The 21,334-nt window shown below is 33.9% G+C and overlaps 1 protein-coding gene across 1 annotated transcript; it reads left to right on the forward strand.

The window, feature by feature from the left end:
• Positions 1 to 3,538: 3,538 nt before the first annotated feature.
• On the forward strand, positions 3,539 to 16,885 carry LOC142855008 (alpha-amylase 1-like). The gene is made up of 11 exons (XM_075981560.1): positions 3,539 to 3,814; positions 8,895 to 9,108; positions 9,439 to 9,585; positions 10,412 to 10,609; positions 11,096 to 11,326; positions 12,023 to 12,156; positions 12,866 to 12,988; positions 13,083 to 13,182; positions 15,002 to 15,120; positions 15,230 to 15,355; positions 16,664 to 16,885. The coding sequence occupies exons 2-11, from the start codon at positions 8,941 to 8,943 to the stop codon at positions 16,851 to 16,853; spliced, it is 1,536 nt and encodes a 511-aa protein (XP_075837675.1). The 5' UTR covers positions 3,539 to 3,814; positions 8,895 to 8,940; the 3' UTR covers positions 16,854 to 16,885.
• Positions 16,886 to 21,334: the final 4,449 nt, after the last annotated feature.

The raw sequence follows: 21,334 nt of genomic DNA on the forward strand, positions 1-21,334 counted from the left end.
TCTGATGGGCTGGAGAGATGGCTCAGAGGTTAAGAGCATTGCCTGCTCTTCCAAAGGTCCTGAGTTCAATTCCCAGCAACCATATGGTGGCTCACAACCATCTATAGTGAGGTCTAGTGCCCTCTTCTGGCCTGCAGACATACACACAGACAGAATATTGTATACATAATAAATAAATAAATATAAAAATATAAAAAAAATCTGCATGATGTAATCTCCATAACAGAATAGAAACAGAATGCATAATATCTACTGTGGCAAGAGGAAAATTATATTATATAAACAATGTTTAAGTAGACAAGACATTAAAAAGAAAAAAATTAATAATTCAGTAAGAATGTGTATTTAGGCTGGGCAGTGGTGGAGCACACCTTTAATCCCAGTACTCAGTAGGCAGAGGCAGAAGGATCTCTGTGAGTTCGAGGCCAGTCTGGTCGACAGTGTAAGTTCTATGACAGCTAGGGCTGTTACATGGAGAAAACCTGTCTCAAAGACCAAAAATGTGTATTTAAATGCAAATATATATTAGTACGGTTTTCCAATATAAGAAAATTGTTTCTAAAAAAATTGTTTCTGTTAAAAACACAAGCATTTGCAGGTAGGATTTTAATAACTGTTAAAGTTGTTGATGAAAATAAAATGCTATAATAAAAAGCACCCATTCAAACTGTGACAACAACAGCAAGGCAAACAGAAAAATAACAACAAAAACCCAGTGAATATATCTATGTGAATTTCACACAAAGTAAATTAGAGCCCAAATTAATGGCCATGGTAAATCTTTTATATATAAAAATATTTTACTCTGGCTAGAAACCTACCAATTTCCAAATCTTTGCACCAATTTTATGTTTCAAAAGAACAAGGTCAAGGGGGTAAGAGATTAGGAATATTAAGAAATGCACCGTCAAATTGGGAGATCCTTAAAGTATTAACACAAATAATTATTAAGGACCAAATGAACATGTCAGATAGTGAGTCTTCTAAAGAATTTGAACAGTACAGTACTCTTCGGTCAACAGGACTAAGATAACATAGGAAACATTTATTCTTGTATTCATCTCATTTTTATACCATGAACATTTATTACTTGAAACTTTCCTTTTATAAGAAAGGTTCTAATCAGCACATGTGAATGTTTCTCTGTACCTTTCTGAATGAAAGAAAAGTATTTTAAGCTATATTATGCAATTTTTACCACCTTTTCCTGTAGAAATGTTCTACTCATTTTATACCAAATTTCTTCCTATTTTTCCTTTTATTTAGTAACTAGAACTCTTATGTTTTCATTGCTTTTTTTAATACATTCTTAAATTATTCCTCTAATCTAGTGCTTAATTTTAGTGTTTGTTCTGGTACAAGTTTAGGTAAGTATAAGTAATTAGGGTAGTACCACAGATTTTTAGAATTATTTTTTCAACCATTTACATCATACAATTGCTAATTTTAAAATTTACTATTTTAGCACATGCCACTTTTCTATATTTACTTCTCATATTCTATAAATGTTAAATAAGAACAAATGTATGTGACTTCAAATAACAACCACACAAAAAAATAAGACAGTATGGGGTATTCCATTGTGTTCTTGTTACTATGGCTTTGTAATATTGTAATATAATTTCAGATACTGTATTGTGATGCCCAAAGTGTGCTCTTCCTTAGTAAGCTTTTGTGATCGTCTGAATTTCTATATGAATTATAGGATTTATTTTCTAGTTGTTGAATAATATCATTAAACTTGCAATGAGTATTGCATTGATTCTGTAGATCACTTTCCATAATGCATCATTTCTACAGTATTAATTAGGTCAGTCCATAAGTTTCTTAGTTAGGGATTCAATTAATATAGTGAAATGCCATAACCAAAAAACCTGGGGTGGAAAAGGTCTATATAGTTTACAATTCTATGTTTGACAGTACACCATAGACAGAGTCAGGGCAGGGACTTGCTCTCCATGGCTTTCTTAGCCTGCTTCTTATAGGACCCAGACTACTGACCCAGGAACGGCAATGGCACCACCCACAATGGACTGGACTCTCCCATATAAGTGACACACATAAGTAGTTTTAGAATCAGAATGGCAATATCTCCATAGAATGAGTTTGCAGTGATTAACAATTAATAATACAAGAATAATTAATAAAATATCCTATAAAAAGAATGGTGTATAATGATAGATTTATCAATGTTGAAAGTTTATAAGTTTTTGAAACGTAAGCTAAAGACATATCTCAAAGCTAGAATGCTTTGTTAGCAAAAAAAAAAAGTCCCAGATTTATCTTCAAGACAGTAAAAGGAATTAGATAAAAATGATAATTATATTGATTTTCTATAACAGTGTGGAAATCACTGAATTAAATTATGCTAAAATTTTATTTTATTGTTAATATTTGCAACACTTGGATTTATTTTACTTTTTTATCATACAACCCTTGAGAAATTAATGCTATTAGAAAATGTTGTGAATTAAATTGATTACTGGAACAAAATATCTTTATTAATCAGTAAGAAAGTATTATGTATTAGTAAAAAAAAAAAACCCTGAAAGCTGTCAATGCCTTTAAATGTCAAACTTGATTTTCATGTTCATCTAACATCAAAAATGGAATTCTTAAAAGTCTCTTTGTCATGAAAGGAAAGAGAAGAAAAAGTTCATTTTTAACTTGTGCAGTTTTGGAGGTCTTTAAGTAAAACATTTTTTCTACGTTTAATTGTCAGCATTACATATTCATTCTCAGGTGTGTATGTAATCATATAAATGCAAAAGAATTAAATCCTCCCTAGTCATAATACATTTCTCTGTGTAAGATTGAAGAGTAATGTAACAGAAGCATGTAATCTCATTTTGAGTGAACATTTTAACTAAGGAAACTGACTACAATGTTCACTTTCATTACCTTCAATTTTTTCTATATTCCAAGCTATTTTCAACAACAAAAAAATTATCTGATTTTATCAAGGCAACTATTAAAGGACAAGGTAGGAAGAGGTATGTCACTCTGGACTGTTTGGATTAGAATTATGACTGCAATATTTCCTGTTATATGAGTTTGAACCAATCTCACCACCACCTTGATCCATAACTTTCTTTTCTCGTTCTAAGTGTACTGATGATTACAATTCCCCTTTTCTCGTGTGTGTGGAAACATGTCACTAAACATTAAGTGTTTTTTTTTTTTCAAGAAGTTTTGTGTTTTTTAAAAAGTCATGTTTAACAATAGTTTTATTATTTGATAAATGAGCACATCGCAAATCCTATGAACTTAATATTTTCTTCAAGCATCACATTGTGGGTGATAAATTTAGACCTAACAATAGGCATTTGATCCAGTGACTTTGTTCCCATTATGGTCTCATCCATTTTATTGATTCAGTTTTTCTCACTAATTAGAGACAAGATAAGCTGATCTTTAAAATTATTTTATAGTCTCATACCCTTGTAATTTACATAAATTACTCAGAAGAAAATTTGAAAGTAGCAGGATAGGTTGAATATTGAGAAAACAAACTGGTGAGTTATGTTGCAATGCAAGAGTCGGCAAAGCAGCAGCTGAGGGAAGGCAGTGGCTTGTTAAGGACACCAGGGTGGTGGTGCCCAGGCCACCGTCAGTCACCTTGGAGATCAGATTACAACGCTGACAGAAATCATATTTATAATTATATAAGGTTTTCAAGAGTGGATGTTGAAAGGATGAGATTATAGAAAAATATAAAACTCAAAATTTGGTCTTTTTTTTTTTTCAACTGAAGAGAAACTGAAAGCAAAACTTTGGAATTCCGCTTGTTTTATAAACTGGCAAACACTGGACGGTAGGTCTGAATGATTTTTATTTATACAAGTTACTGTGGTAATTTTAAAACTACATGCATTTTTTTTTTACTTTCCAGCTGTTTGTACTTAAGTAAACGTTGTTTGTGTTTCGTTATTTAATGGTTTCACTGTCCTTTTTAGGTTTTAGGGTGTCATGGTCTTTTATCGGTTTGTTGACAGATCGTGTTTGCTTGCCCCGCAGCACAGAATGTACTATTTGTGTTGGAAACACTCCAGAGCCTTGGCTCAAAACTTATCTTTAATTCTAGAGTACTGGCCTTCATGTGCAACTTATGCTAAGCGAAAGTTTATATATATATTTTTCTGTTGGGTGGCATTGGTGGATAAATGCTTACTGATTTGATACAGAATCCAATGTACAATTCAGAGAAATTATGAATGATTTTAAGTAAAGCAGCCATAACCTGAATAATTTTTATGTAAATATCTCCCTAACACTTTAGAAAGTTAAAAACTGGAAAAATAAAGCATGGACACTTTCAACACTTAGAGAGAGTGTCAATGAGTTATAGATGATAAAATTACATATGAAGATTAAAGAAACTCTAATATTTTAATGACCATGAAACTAAATTGGTCACTATAAAGGTATTTTACTATGAGACTTCTAGGCTACTAACTACTAATGGCAAGAGTAGGTAAGCTGCCTATTGTTCGTCATCATTAATTCATTTTCATAATGTCTTAGTGTGCTATCAATTTTAGGAAGAATCAAATATGAATAATTTTACAAGCAATTGTTATTTACATATACAAACAGGAAAATATAGAGATATAAATACAAATTGGAGTTTGCTACACTTTAAATATTTAGACCAAGTTTCTTCTAATTATATGACTTTCCTATCCTTAAATATAGTTTAAGCCAAATGCCAAAATTTAAGTTTGATTCATTAAGAGGAATTCTGAATTTATACTCGAGTCCTTCCTCTTTAATATTTATACTGAAATAATAAGACACCCATTTTATAAGATTGATTAGAAAAATGCTTTTGATAATATTATGTTTAATTTTCAGTTAGATATTTTATTTTGTTTTTTAAAACAATCTTTCTTTAGTTTATATATCAATCCCAGTTCCCTCTCTCTCCTCTCCCCTCACTCCTCCCACCTTCTTCCCCCAGCCCCTGTCCACTCCTCCTAAGGGGAGTCAACAAAGTCTGTCCCATAACTTGAGGAAGATCAAGGCATGTTCCCTCCCCTGTCTAGGATAAGCAAAGTATCCCTCCATAGGCAATGGGCTTCAAAAACTCAGTTCATGCTCTAAGAATAAATATTGCTTTCACTGCCAATGGCCTTAAACTGCCCAAGCCACACATCAGTTACATTTCTTAATGTTAGCTAATACTTTTATTTTTTCTTACATATTTTAACTTGCTTTATGCATATTTAAGAAATATTACACTATTCAAATAATCACTAAACTGGGGTTGTCAGCATTTCCACCTCATATTTTTTTTATAAACCTGTAATTGCTACTCACAGTACATAGGTGATTTATATTTCACAATAGCCTATCAAATACCTTATGGGTGACTACAGGAAATGAGATGAAAGGCTCCACACAAAGTTATGTTGAGGACCAAAAATCATTGAATAATCTGTTTTCCCAAGTATGCACTGTATGTCTATTGAATACCACAAAGTAGCTATAAATATTATACATGCTTCTTGAAAATTTAAGTATCTATGCTTCTTGAAAAGAATTGTTTTCTTGTTTAGATGATATCAGATTCAAATGTTTAACTCAAAGCCACATATACACTAGGCAATGGACTATGTCCTTAGCTCTATTTGACATCATTATTATTTAAAATTTTTTTACTTATATACAAGGTATTGTAAACAGATTCCTTTCCCTTTTATCTTCTCTAAGTCCTATACCCACAGTTTTAACATCTTTTGTAACTAGTCCAACTTCTTTTTTTTTTTATTCCTCTGTGCAAGTCATGGGCATATGATCATATTTGCTATGTGTTTACACTTGCAAAATCATGTTTAATCCATAAGGCAAGGCATTACAGTGTTTAACTCTGCCCTCCAGATCTTAGATTCTTCTTTCTAAATTTTGTTGCTGGAGAGATGGCTCAGTGGTTAAGAGCATTGCCTGCTCTTCCAAAGGTCCTGAGTTCAATTCCCAGCAACCACATGGTGGCTCACAACCATCTGTAAAGAGGTCTGGCGCCCTCTTCTGGCCTTCAGGCATACAGACAGAATATTGTATACATAATAAATAAATAAATATTTTAAAAAAAGAACAAAAAAAACCTATATTTTACAAACCAATCCCAGTTCCCACTCTCAAGCCTTCTCTCATTCCCTCCCCTTCCCTTCTACCCTACCTTCCATCAGAGAGGATGAGAAATATGATTTGGGGAATGTCCAGGGCCTTCCCTACTATATCTTTGCTGAGTAAAATATTCCTCCAGAGAGAATGGGTTCCCAAAAAGCTAGTACAAGCTGTAGGGATATATCCTGGTGCTACTGCAAGTGGCCCCACAGTCTGCCCAGCCATACAACTGTCACCCACATTCAGAGGGTCTAGTTTGGACCTATGTTGGTTCCTTCCCTGTCTGGCTGGAGTTGGTAAGCTCCCATAAATTGTTGCAGTGAATGTACTCATCATGTAAACTGGTTCAGTGGATGAACACCTCATGGTCTTGAGCTCTTTGCTCATGTTCTCACTCCTCCCACTCTTCAACTGCACTTGGGAAGCTTAGATCAGTGCTCTGCTGTGGGTCTGGGCCCTTGCTTCCATCAGTTGCTGGATGAAGGTTCTAGTCTGACATTTAAGATATTCATCAATCGACTACAGGGCAAGGCCAGTTCAGGCACCCTCTCCATTATTGCTCAGAGTCTCAACTGGGGTCATCCTTGTGGATTCCTGAGAATTTCTCTAGTGTAAGTTTTCTTACTATCCCATAATGGCTCCCTCAATGAAAATAGCTCTTTCATGGCTATCATCTCTGCCCTTCTTCCACCTCTACTATCCCATTCACTCAAGTTCTCCTACCCCCATCGTTCTCCTCTTCTCCTCCTCTTCAGCCTTCCCTTCTCCCCCTACCGCTATGATTCATCTGTCAAAGACAACATTAAAACCAACAAATTCTTAGATATTTTTTTAAAAAAGGAACAATTATTTTATATGCTTGGATGTTTTGCTTGCATGCTTATCTTTGTAACATGTGCATGAAGTACCCTCAGAGGCTAGAAAAGGAGGTTGTATGCTCTGGATCTGGAGTTGCAGAGAGTTGGAAATTACATGTCGGTGCTGAGAATCAAACACAGGCCCTCTGGAAGAGCAGAGGACACTATTAATGCCTGCAACATCAATACAGTCCCAAGCTCTTACTGTATTTCCAGACCCTCTTCCATGATGTTTTCTGGAGCTCATTGTAGATAATAGAGAGTGGGGGCTGAGCTCAGTCCTTTGAAGAGTTATGAGTCGTTGCTTTGACTGTCTCCCATTGCTAAAAAGTTCTTTGTCTAGGGAGAGACATATATCTCTCTTTAGTGGTAAACATAATTGTAGAAAGGAATTCAACTGCATGTTTATTTAACAAAGCATGGATAATAGCTACTATCATAGGACCCATAATCTCCCAGGCCGTAAATAATTGAGCGGGTATACAATACTGTGTTTTATTTTTGAAGAAGAAGAGAAAGTTTTCTTTTGGTAGGATGTTCCTTTTCCTATTTTAATCTTCCTGAGCTATGAGCATGGTGCTCTTTCCATCTTCTGATATCTTCTTCACTTTCCTTTTTTAAGGACTTCAAGTTTTTGTTGTACAAGTCTTTCATTTGCTTGGCTAGAGTTACCTCCGAGATATTTTGTATTGTTGGAGGCTGTTGTGAAAGTTTTTCTCTGATTATTTTTCTCAGTCTGTCATTTGTGAATAGGAGGGCTAGTCATTTTTAAATCTTGTTTCCAGTCACTTCACTGATTATGTTTATCAGATTTAGGAGTTCCTTGCTGGAATGTTTGGGGTCACTTTTATATACTCTGGTATAATCTGCAAATCTCCATCAGTTTTCTTACTGCACTAGCTAGAACTTAAAATACTGTATTAAATAGATATGGAGAGAGTGTACAACCTTTCATGTTCTTGATTTTAGTGGAGTTGCTGTGAATTTTTCTCCATTTAATTTGATTAAACAAGTAATTACTACTAATGGGTATTGTATTGTAAAGTAAAACAGAAATTTTGCTGAAATAAAAATACACTGATTTTCAGTTAAACATATCAAATTCTGCCATTGCCAATTATTATATAAGCCAAATTGACTTAGTTACCCTGGTTCTGTGTATGTTTTTGTGTATAAGGCAAGTCTTAGAATTGACTCTAATATATAGTTTCTGGTATAGCGTTCATTTGCGAAAAATGAGGAACTTAGTGTATGTCTATTACAGTCATTTACTGAGAACATAAGAAAATTAACTCATCATTTTCTAGAACTACGAATATTATGTCTGATGTAAACCTTTACTACAGTTTGGGTCAGAAAGGGTAATGTGTAAATATTAATATACTTATAATACAAATCAAACAATTCAAGAATATAATCCCCAAACTTGTCACACATTAAACATTGACTAATTTTACCTGAAAGTATAAAAGGAGACTAAAACAAAAACATTTTTCAGTTGAATGTGTACCATTTTCCTTAGGGGAGTGGGTCATAGGAAGAACATGGATTATCATGGAAGTGTGGAATTGCCTGTGAAATATGAAAAAGTATAGTTTTGTTAAAGGTAGTGTTCATGCAGTTTGTTGGGGTAAGAAGCAAAAAGGAGCATCAGAGGAATAATTAAACCTGTATCAGTCTTGTTATTCGTCTCAGGTCTGATACATTCTCCTTTATTCTCCTTAATAAGTGGTATTACCTTCAAATACCTAGACGTTTAGCATTTGTCTTTTTCTTGTTATCAGGCTCTTGTGGACCATATTATTAGTAATACTTTACAGTTTATTAATAACTAGTACTCGAATATTGATTTATGTTAGCTTTTATTTCATTATACTCTTTCCCCTTTATTTTCTATTTTTTAATTTTCAGGAATAAAGTGGTTGTTAGAAAAAAACACTAACAACATCATAGCAAAATGAAATTCTTCCTACTGTTTTCCTTCATTGGATTCTGCTGGGCTCAATATGAGCCACACACTGAAAAAGGACGAACCTCTATTGTCCACCTGTTCGAGTGGCGCTGGGCTGATATTGCCAAGGAATGTGAGAGATACTTAGCTCCTAACGGATTTGGAGGGGTGCAGGTAATATTTGTTCACAATTTAAATGAGGAGATCACAGTGCTTATATAAAATTGTTTTCCATTATATTTTTGATTATTTTTAAGCAATGTTTTACTTCACACATAACTTTCTTGACGAAGAAAAGGTTAAGGGGGATGGTAAGTTTGTGTCTTGTTTTAGGACACCAGGAGGCTCTCTCCATTGTGCTGTCAATGTTTTTAGTGGTTCTAACACAGCAGATCCACAAGTACACACCTAAGAATTGCAGGATCATTCACAGTTTGTTTTGAAGGATTTATTTATGTAAGTAAACCATAATTATTCTGATAATTTTAATTGTTTTATTTGTAGGTCTCTCCACCCAATGAACATCTTGTAGTTAACAATCCTTCAAGACCTTGGTGGGAAAGATACCAACCAATTAGCTACAAAATATGTTCAAGGTCTGGAAATGAAGATGAATTCAAAGATATGGTGACTAGGTGTAACAATGTTGGGGTAAGTGAAGTCATATTTCCTTTGAAGTTATTATCTGAAAAACCATTTTCTGTCTTATGTTTTCTATTCTTGAAAATGAACTTTCAGACTTTAATTTTTTCTTTACATTTTAGCTACAACTCAACATTTACTTTTGCTTTATGGTCAGTTTTGAAAAATTCTTTCATATGAACTATTTAAAGAGAAGTTTAGGGGATGGAAACTTGGTATCTTGTCTTATGACAACAGGAGGCTCTTTCCATTGTAATGTCAACATTTTAATGGTTCTAACAAAAACCTTTATTATTTATCTGTATAACCACACTTATTTTCTGTAAAACCAGTTTCTAGTTAAGTATTAGAAATTTCAAATGCAATAACTTACTTTGAATTATGGTAAATAGCTATTTCTCATTTTAATAATGACCAGTATCTACAATTCTTTTTCTTCAGAGAGTAAAACTAACTCACATTAACTCCTTTCAAGACAATACTGTCCACTTTATCTTAACCTAATTATATATTTATTAAAATATAATGCTTTTCATTTGATGTTAGTGATAACAGTTTCTGATTTTCTACTTATCAGCTTTATAAATCCTCAAGCTGATATTAGGGCTGTTCATGATTGTCATTTCACATTGGTTTTTCTTTCACACTTGACTTTTTTCTTGTCTAAAATTAAACTATAAATCAGCATATCTATCTATGTGTCTGTCTGTCTTTCTACTTAAGTATCTATCCAACCATTCACACAACTATATATTGTGTATTCTGTTCATTCTAATTATATATATATATATATTATCTTTATACTTTAATTCAAATAACACACTTTTTTGTTCAGGTCTGTATTTATGTGGATGCTGTCATTAACCACATGTGTGGAGAAGGGGCTCAAGCGGGAACCAGCAGTACATGTGGAAGTTATTTCAACCCACAAACCAGGGAGTTCTCTGGAGTTCCATACTCGGGTTGGGATTTTAACGATGGCAAATGTAGAAGTGCAAGTGGAGGCATTGAAAGCTACAATGATGCTGCTCAGGTGAGGAAAATGATCAGCATAAAAAATTTTGTTCTCAGTATGCACATAGAACCTTTTAAATACTGTTTGAAATGTAGGTTAGATTCCTTAAGCAACATATTACTAGGCATTAGAAATGCAAATAAATCTTCAAAAACTTTCTTAACATTCTTTTAGTTATTTGATGTCTCAAAGTTTTATTCTTGTCCCACATTAAGAGAAAGATATAAAGAATGGAAAAGATAGAGGAAAACCAACGGTTTCCTCAATCAACTCTAATATTACCTATGTCATTTCCTCATAGTTAAATCCTCAGACTGGAAAACCTTCTTACGGTGTATTCACAGTAGAATGTGAATGTTCACACTCCCCCATGAATAGGCTTTATGAAGCTTTCTAATAGACCAATTGGTGGATATGTGACTAGTCAAATGGAGTGTGAGGTGACAGGTGACATTTAAATCAATCACCATTTTGTTTGGCTTGTTTATTTGTTTCTTTCAATAGGTCAGAGATTGTCGTCTGGTTGGCCTTCTGGATCTTGCACTTGAGAAAGATTATGTTCGTGGCATTGTGGCTGACTACATGAACCGTCTCATTGACATGGGTGTAGCAGGGTTCAGACTTGATGCTGCTAAGCATATGTGGCCTGGAGACATAAAGGCAATTTTGGATAAACTGCATAACCTAAATACACAATGGTTCTCTGAAGGAAGCAGACCTTTCATTTTTCAAGAGGTAAAGTAATACATGTATGTATATATAAATGACACCAGTTTTGCTAGCCAGAAGATGGATGGAAGATTTTATTAAACATAATTTCTATAGGTTAGTATCTGAATACCTTATTGAATGTGCAATTTCTTTAACTCCCTTTTATTTAGATATAATAGACTTAATTCTTTTCCGGAATAAGGCTTTAAAGGAGTTAGAGAATTTGTGTAGGCTGCAATATTACTGGATCAATTAGTGTATCCTCAGGGATGATTATGCCAGGCAGAAAATCTTAGGCATTGACTCCAGCCTGTCTTTCTGAATTTGACTCTTGTCTGAGGTACTATTCAATGTATAAAATTTGGGCAAACAGATTAATATTTCTGTGCACATTTTTCATGTGAAGAGGTTAGCACAGTTTTTTATTTGATTTCTTTGGAAAACTAAATAAATTTTAATTGATAAACTTATCCTTCAGTGAGTACTTTGAAGGTATGAATTTCTGAATTTTAAATTGTATATTATATTAAAATATTCTTTATCGGACAAAAATGACATTGCCAGCAAATTTCTTTCAATAGTGATGTATATACTTTATAAAGAAATAGGAAGAACCAATTTGAGCATCAAGAGCCTAAAGGATTTAAAAGATACTATTTAGACATTGAACATTTTAATACTACTTTATTCAAATGACAGTTTCCCCTATATCTCTACTAGGTAATTGATCTGGGTGGCGAGGCACTTACAAGCAGTGAGTACTTTGGAAATGGCCGTGTGACAGAATTCAAGTATGGAACAAAACTAGGCACAGTTATCCGCAAGTGGAATGGAGAGAAGATGGCCTATTTAAAGTAAATACATCATGTTTGTTATTTTGCCTGTCACTTATGTGTTGTTATCCCAGTACATGATCATATTCTAATTTATTAAATATTTATCAAGAATTAGCTATCAAGAAGGTTCACTGCTGCTTAAATCACAATTAATCATCTGAAATTAATTTTTTTCATTCTAATTGTCAGTAACAAGAGGGCATCTAGAAACACAAAATATCACCTAGAGATTTGTTTTTTTGTCTGAGATATGAGCCAACTAGAGTTTGGTAATTATAATCTGCTAAAGTCAAGATATTACGTTAAAAACCCTTCAAATCATAAATAAAACTATAATGTGAACATACTGTTACACTTATATATTGCAATAAATTAATCTGAAATGTCAAACTATAAAATACAGTGTAATATTCAGTCTTTTTATTTTTTCTCATTTTTTCATAATGTGATGTGGATATTTACCCTTCATGAGTTTATCTACATTACACTCTTACACGAGCAATGTAAATGAAATACAAATAAACTTACCATACATAGAATCATGGGATATGGTAGGCAATTACAAATGTGTATATACAGATACCTGGAAGAAATTTTTTCCCTGTGGAATAATCTTTTAGTTGTAGAATCAGTAGTTTAATGGAAATAGATTACAAAAAGAGATACAGACTTAAGGTTACCTAAAGGTATTGTAAAATAATAATATATGCATATTTTTTAAAAATAGGAACTGGGGCGAAGGTTGGGGTTTCATGCCTTCTGATAGAGCCCTGGTCTTTGTGGACAACCATGATAATCAGCGAGGTCATGGGGCTGGAGGAGCATCCATCCTGACCTTCTGGGATGCTAGGTAGGCAAAACCACTTTTCACTGCTTTGTTACTTGTCCTTTATGGATGATAAATTTTCTGTTCTTCTATTATAATATTATTTTGTAATTTTCAGACTCTATAAAATGGCAGTTGGATTTATGTTGGCTCATCCTTATGGATTCACACGCGTAATGTCAAGTTACCACTGGCCAAGATATTTTGCGAATGGAAAAGTAGGTTTGAATATATTTTTTCAATGAAAAGGAAGAAGTTATAATTTCACACAAAATTATTTGCATAAAATACATGCCACCAAATATTAATATACTGTAATTTTAGTAATGTAAGTTATTGTAAAAGTACCAGCTAATTTATCACTATGAGAAAACTTTAAAATTAGAGATCAAGGTACAAAAGGCAAAACATAGGAGTTTAATTGTACTTACTTTATCAATGATATATAGAAATCGTGCATAGGAACACCTGCAAAGAAGGTAACAAGTTCATTTAATGTTGGACTAGAGTTCTGCTTTAACCCTGGAAACGCCTGCAAGGGCTGAAGGAGTCCCCGAAAGAACTACCAGAGAGAACAGCAAGAGACTTTTGGAGAGCAGCTCTTTTATTAGGAGAGGGCAAGGAACAGTTATACCCCAGGGCTGGTTGGATCCCTGTGGTGGTATGTTACTGGTTGGGGGCAAGAACAACCAGTTTGGTTCACATTCATACATGGTAGCAGCAAGGGCCAGGGCAAGAAAACTTATAAGGTCATATAGAAAAGAAAGAACTTCCAGCCTGGGATGTTTTTCTCTTCAGATATACAGCAACGTGTCCTCATAACCTTGGAGAAACATGAGCTTATCAGTTGCTACATCCACCAGGGTACAGTAGCACCCTGAGATGTCCCTCTGTTGGGGTTTGTTGGTGCATAGCAGGCAGGGGATGTGGGATACGGGTGAGGCATATGGAGCGGGGAGCAGTCAAACTCCTGCTGCTCTCAGGATGAGAAAATCTGGGGATTTTTGGAATGCTTCTACCCCATATTAGTTTCAGGCCAGACTTGCCGTTTAAAACTTGAGCAAGATAAATATTTGGTAAATACTTTTAGAATATTATGATGGAAAGAAAAGAAATCAGTTGGTTTAACTGAGGTTAACATATATATTATTCATATATGTGAAATATATTAAATAAATCAAATAAATTTGAAGACTGATTCAAGAATACTAAGTATTATGAAAATATGCAATACTTTAACTGAACCATTCTAAAAGCAACCAAATGCCTGGGGAAATGACATAGAGGGTAAAGCTCTTGGGGAAAGTACAGAAATTCAGTTCCCTGGCATGTTGCAATGTTGAGCAGTTTTGTGTCTCATCTGTAACGCAACTACCCAACAGATAGGGACCACAGAATCATAGGTCATCAAATTGAATTGTTATTGGTTTAGAAGAATGACCTTTCCTCTGTTGACAATGGAGAGACTGTTTGTTCAATTATTTCAGGAAGATGTGTAAATGTGTTGACAATCATGAAATGCATATTAAAATTTTGGAAAATACATTACAGAGTATTAGAATATATTTATTAGTACCTTTATTTAAAAGATGTTACAAAACCCAAACTAATATTAATTTGATAAAGAAGTTCTACAGATACTGATATTTTTATAGTAAGCAAACTATTTCTATTATAGAGGATGAGATTCAGGGATAGAAAACATATATCTTGAATAAGTTTTCTAAAGCCATTGGTACTAGATCTGTCTTTCTTAAATCTTTCTAATACAAATGCTCTTACCACTTTAGTGGTACTAAAGAAGTAAGAGAGATATTAAGAAGTTATTGCTTGAAAAGGCTCTGAGCAAATAAAAGTGTGTGTAAATAAAAATGTCATATTTCTCTGAAATATGACTCTAGAGAAATACTCATGAGGTTCCAAAGTTAGACACTAAGTAGATACCATAGAAAATCAAGTAGCAGAACTTTTTTAGTTTAGTGCAATAAAAATGGAACATGAATGTTAAAATCCCACAATATTTTTCCTGTAATTAAGGATATCAACGATTGGGTTGGACCACCAAATGACAATGGAACAACCAAAGAAGTGACAATAAATGCAGACACCACTTGTGGCAATGGCTGGGTCTGTGAACATCGATGGCGCCAGATAAGGTTGGGAGTGTCCCCTACAGATCTTGTCTAATAAGAAATTGTTTAACTTTTTGTTTTAAATTGTTCAATACAAAGTGTATGAGCATTTCACATGATATTGTGCTTTTAGGAATATGGTTGCCTTCAGAAACGTAGTCAACGGTCAGCCTTTCTCAAACTGGTGGGATAATGGCAGCAACCAAGTAGCCTTTGGCAGAGGAAACAAAGGATTCATTGTCTTTAACAATGATGACTGGTAAGTGGAAATCACTTAAAGTAGGATTGTTTACTTTTATACTTTTACAGTCTTCCTTTTGCTTTCTCCTCATTTGCAGTTGAAAATATTTTTGTTAAAGGATTAAAGAAAGCACATTTACCTGAAAACTGTAGGAAAAAAAAGATGCTTGGTATTAATTTGTTTCTTCATTTTTATAGATTTTGTTTTGAGTAGAATTTTGTTTTGCTGTTGTTTTTGGTGTACTCTTACACTGTCATATTCATATATTCTCATTCATATACTCTTGTGATATCTGTACAAAGCATATAAACATTCAGTAAGTCTTAAAATCAGTGAATGTATGAACATTATTAGGTTGAAAATACTTTCCCCCATCTCCTAGCTCTGTATCACAACTATTTGTTTTCTGTTCTTTTGTTATATAATTTTAAATTCTCTGTCTCTGTGTGATGAATAGTTTCAATGCAATTTTATACTTGCTCTGGCTGATGGTTTTTCTCAGAAAGCAATTGAGTTTTGTTCTACACTTCTAGTTAATTGCCCTTTTGTTTTTGATGCGTGCATGTATTTTTCTTCTCCTTGAACATTTTCCTATTTGTATACAACTATACTTACAGAATCTTTGTGCAAGTAGTTGACAGTATCAGTAGCAAGTTCCATTTTTTGCTCAATTGGGTTATTGTATTAGCTTCTTTTCTGATGCTGTGATTAAACAGCATGAGCAAGTCAATTTACAGAAGAAAGATTTTATTTGGGCTTGCAAATTCAGAGGGCTAGAAGGGCAAAGCAAGGTATAAGGGCAGGAGCAGGAAGCTGATGACTCACACTTTGTACCACAGTACAACACAGAAAGCGCTAACTAGAGAAGGTAGGAGTCTTTTCCTCTCAAGGCCTGCCTTCAGTGACACAGTTCCTTCACATCCATATTAGCTAACCTCCCCAAACTATGCCACCACATGGGAACCAAATTTTTAAATTAACAAGTGCTCTTTTTACCTATTTATATATCATAATCTATATCTAGTTCTATATCATCTATCTATCTATCTATCTATCTATCTATCTATCATCTATCTATCTATCTATCTATCTATCTATCATCTATCTATCTATCTATCTATCTATCTATCTATCTATCTATCTATCATCTATCTATCTATCTATCGTCTATCTAATCTATCCATGTATCTCAATCTATCTAACTTTATGGCTAGCATATTACAACTTATATTTACACACCACAAATCTAGGAAATTACTCAATTTGGAAATAGACTGGTCTCTTGAATTTTTCTATTTGAATTTTACTCATTTTTTTCCTTTTCAGGTCATTGTCAACAACTTTACAAACTGGTCTCCCTGCTGGTACATACTGTGATGTCATTTCTGGAGATAAAATTGATGGCTATTGCACCGGAATTAAAGTCTATGTTTCCGATGATGGCACTGCTCAATTTTCTATTAGTAACTCTGCTGAAGACCCATTTATTGCAATCCACATTGAATCAAAACTATAAAATTTAAAATAAATTCATACTGAGAGCATCAATCATTTGTATTTCTTTTCTTTTGCATAACTTAACTTTTATACTTCTTCACACTTATAAAATTTGTAACACCAATGAACTTGAATTGTTAAAAAAATGCATATTGAAATCAATGTAACTTTGAGAAAATTACATACAGGGATTTTAATATGTTTTAGAAGATTCTCTTTAAATTATTTATCAATGTCAATCTCAGATCTAAGAAGAATCTTGACAAAAATATTGTTTTATCTCAAGAACCATTTTTCATAACTCTAATTTTGCTTCTTCATTAAATATATTTTCATAATTTCATATATATATATATATAATTACTTTTATCCTATTCACTTCCTTGTCTTCTATTTTCCCCTCCCATTTTTCACCAGATCCCTCCTTCTTCCAAACAAACATTCTCTTCCCAATTTTTTTACATCATTTTGACCAGCTGCTCTTAGGTAAGGTTGCCTGCTAGAACATGGGTAGAAAGTTATTACTTGAGCATTATTACTTGAACAAAACTAACTGGCCAGTGTATAAAACACTGAGGAATATAATCTACCCCATGTTAGCAACTGTTAATTGCTTATAGCTCCCAGGAAGGGATGGGGCCAATCCATAGTGGAATCATTGTGTGACAAGTATCAAGCAGAACTTGTATACTTAATCAATACTCAGTGAGTTTATGAAAGCAATAGTCCATTCATGTACCAATGTTATCATCTCACATCACTCCCTTCTATCCTGTTCTTTTCTTTTCTTTCCACCACCTCTTCTATGATATTTCCTGATCTTTGAATGGGGTTTTGTAGATGTCCCCTTCTAGGATGAGTGCTCAACAGTCTCTTATTTGCCCAAACTGAACATCTTTAATACAAACTGAACATCTTCCTACTGTATTTATTGTTATTTACTATATGGATCTTGATTAGATTAGTGAGCACAATCATTCCACAGTCTATTTGTACTCTCCTTTGAAATTTCCTCTGCCGAGCTCATTATTCCACCATATTAAAATCCAGTCTCAGTCTAGGTGTCAGAAAAATATAGCAGATTCCTTGTCAGACTCTCACATGAAGAACTTCAAGGCCAGGAGCTTCCAGAGTCAGTGTTGTTCTGTGAACCCTCTTGAACCTGACCTCCACTTTTAGTAATTCTCTTTCTTTTCTAGTCTTCCCTATCAAGCCAAAAATAAGAAAAAAAAAACCCACCAAAACTCTATACTTTCAGCATTTAATGACTGTCTAGTTCCCAATTCCAAACTCCTCCTTATTTGCCCATCATGTATTCCAAAGCCTACAGATTGTGTGGATTTTCAGTGTTATTTCTTGGTATTAATTGCTAGTAAGTCTTGTCATGGCAATCAGAAATGACTTGGAAAGAACTAGCTTAATGTTGGAAGGAATACAAACCATAAGGCAGAGAAAGCAGCTAAAAATGCTTCATTCTTGGCTCTGTTATGAAACCATTTTCTTAAGGATATAATATGAAGAAAAATAATGTAGTCCCAATATCCAATTAATGGATGTATCACAATAACCATATAAGCCTTGCAGAATATATTCCATAGTATTAGCAAAAAAGCTAGTAAAAATTTCCATGGTAATGTTGTCTGCCATTATATAACTTTCAGGTTTATTTATTTATTAATTACTAAAATATTTACCTGGTATGAGGTCCAGTAAATTGTTTTAGGTGTAATAATCTTTATTGTCCAGCAGGTGTTGTGGTTACAGAGTCACGACTAGTGGTGAAAACCGGTGCTAGGAACAGTCCCGAGCCGCTTAGGTTTCCACATCTTGGTGCTGGTTAAATACTTAGAAATATGCTTTGCTTGACAAATTAAGAGCAATTAAATCAATTCCATACACAAGGCAAGAAGCCCAGAACTCAGGAGCTAGAAGTACAAGCCGGAAGCCGTGCAAGTCATCACCAGGCAGGGAATGCATCTGGGAATGCTGCAGAGAGTGGTGTGTGTGTGTGCGTGTGTGTGTGTGTGGTGTGTGTGTGTGTGTGTGTGTGTGTGTGTGTGTGTGGTGTGTGTGTGTGTGTGTGTGTGTGTGTGTGTGTGTGTGTGTGTGTGTGTGTCTTTGTGTGCAAGCTTGAGAAATTCCTCAGTCGCCTCACTCAGTTAGCTGTGTGCTGTGGACGGACCCTTTTAGGCCTTTAATCCAGTCCACCTGGTAGGTGTGGATCTCGGCCCCATATGGGTTTCAGATGAAGAAGGATGTTTAAAAGAAATCCCACACTAGCTCAGAATTGAATATCATAGCGGGTTATTTATTTAGGGGTAGACTCACAGATCACAATGTTCTGCTCGAAAGGGGAACAGCAACCAAATGCACAGTTGGAAGAGACGCCAGAGGCGCGCTTTACATATTCATATAAAATATAAGAGGCCACGCCCAAGTGGGTGGGAAATTTAAAGGCTACTGGCTGTAGGAACTGTTACAGCTGTCAGAGTTATCTAGAGGAATACAATCAACAGAATGAATACTAAAAGGAGGTTTATTTGATTAGCTCACATGATGTAGCTTTGGTAGTATGTCAGTGCCTGTCGTCACACTGGGAAGGCCGAAAACTTAAAGGCTCATAGTGCTGATCATAGTGCTAATCTGGCTGTACAGAGGAAATTTGGAGGGCCACTGGTCTTCAGTGCTTGTTGAAAGGCTGAGGAATCTTGGTTTGTTTTTTTGAGATGGTGTCTCACTATTTAGCCCTGACAGGACTTAAGCTAACAGAGATGTGTCTGCATTTGGCTCCCACGTGCTTAGTTTAAAGGTATGACCATGCTCCAAGAATCTCCGTTTTGATTCGGCACATAATGGCAGTAACAACATAAGCAGCAGTGGCAGCTGCAAAAAGTTCAATGAATTCATCAGAAATACAAAATATCAGGCTAAAACAGAAACAACAGCAACAACAAAAACCAAACTGCAACAAACTAAAAGAAAACCACATCCAAACAAAACTAAACAAAAGAGCAAACAGATAACATAAAAAAATACAACCAAACAAAAAATTCTAAGCAGGCAAAAAGCAAGACGTTTTTCCTGGACTTATTCCTAAGTCACTGACACTGCTCACACTTAGAGTGGATCTTTCTATTTCAATTAATGTAATTAAGGGAGACCCCATTCCAGACTCAAGCTGACAACAATTTGAAGTATCAAGACGTTTTTCTGTTTTATTCACCGTCCCCTTTCTACCTAATCCCTTCTTGTGAGCTCATAAATTATATTTTTCAGTAACAAAAACCTCACTAGATACAATGTAAGGGAACAAAGATCTATTTTTTTCTTTCAGTATAAGAACTTAATACTTTTTTGATATTTCAGGGCTCCTTTCTTTTCCTATTGGATAAGTGGCTTCAGTCACATGCTATGTTATCATTAAGTATTTCTTTCTTTATATGGTTTTTTTCAGGTTTGTTGACAGAATATGTTAAGATGCCCAGGAGCACAGAATGTACTATTTACACTGGAAACATTACTGACTCTTGGCTCAAAATATGTCAATATTGTCAGAGTTCTTGAATATGTCTTGTTCATGGACTTGAAAAAGTTTTTCTTTGTTGTTTGTCTCTAACCTTCACTGAGACTTATGCGAAATCCAAGTTCTTATCATTTTTGGGGTATGCATCACTAGAAAGTGAACAATTTTTCAGAATACAATGATAATTTAGAAAAATTCTGTGTTATTTCTAGTAAGTGCAGCCATTAACTTGATTAGCTTATACATAGTATTTCTATATAAAGTGTTAAAATGTTGAGAAGTGAAAAACTGAGAATATGAAAGAACTCACACTTAGATATAAATATAAATGATGAAATTGTGTACAAATATTTAATGAAGTAATTTTCAAAATTTTATTAAGACATGAGGATTTTTATTTTAATGATAATTAAATATGTGGCCCCTAGGGCAATAAATAAAATAAGAAGAATAATTTGTCTCTCATTGATAATTTTAGTTAATTCATTTGAATTCATAAGATCTTAGTATACAATAAAAGAAAGGCTACCTCCAATTAAAGGGATTAAAGGACAAATTTTGTAAATAATGTGTGTGTGTGTATGTGTACACACAGACAAACACACTCACACACACACACACACACATATGAGAAAACAGGAAGCTATAGAGTGCAAATAGTTTTAAAGGTTGCTATTTTTTTGATAAATTTGCACAGATCTTAAAATTATATAGCTTTTTGTGTCTTAAACATGAGTTAAAATGATTAAATCATGAAACTTAATATGCTCAGAGAGAATTTAAATTTTTGGTAGTGTCATTCCTTTATAATATTGCTTTTGTATGCATTAAATAAAATATAGAAACCTTTTATATAGTATTGATTATAAAAATACTTTGGGGAATACTATTTTTAATTTTGAGTTTGAGTTTTCTTCTTAACATTAGACATAATTTTTAAATTTTATCCTTTTATATATTTTTAATTATACACATTT

Source organism: Microtus pennsylvanicus, chromosome 7 (genome assembly GCF_037038515.1).
Source record: "Microtus pennsylvanicus isolate mMicPen1 chromosome 7, mMicPen1.hap1, whole genome shotgun sequence".
Taxonomy (NCBI): domain Eukaryota; kingdom Metazoa; phylum Chordata; class Mammalia; order Rodentia; family Cricetidae; genus Microtus; species Microtus pennsylvanicus.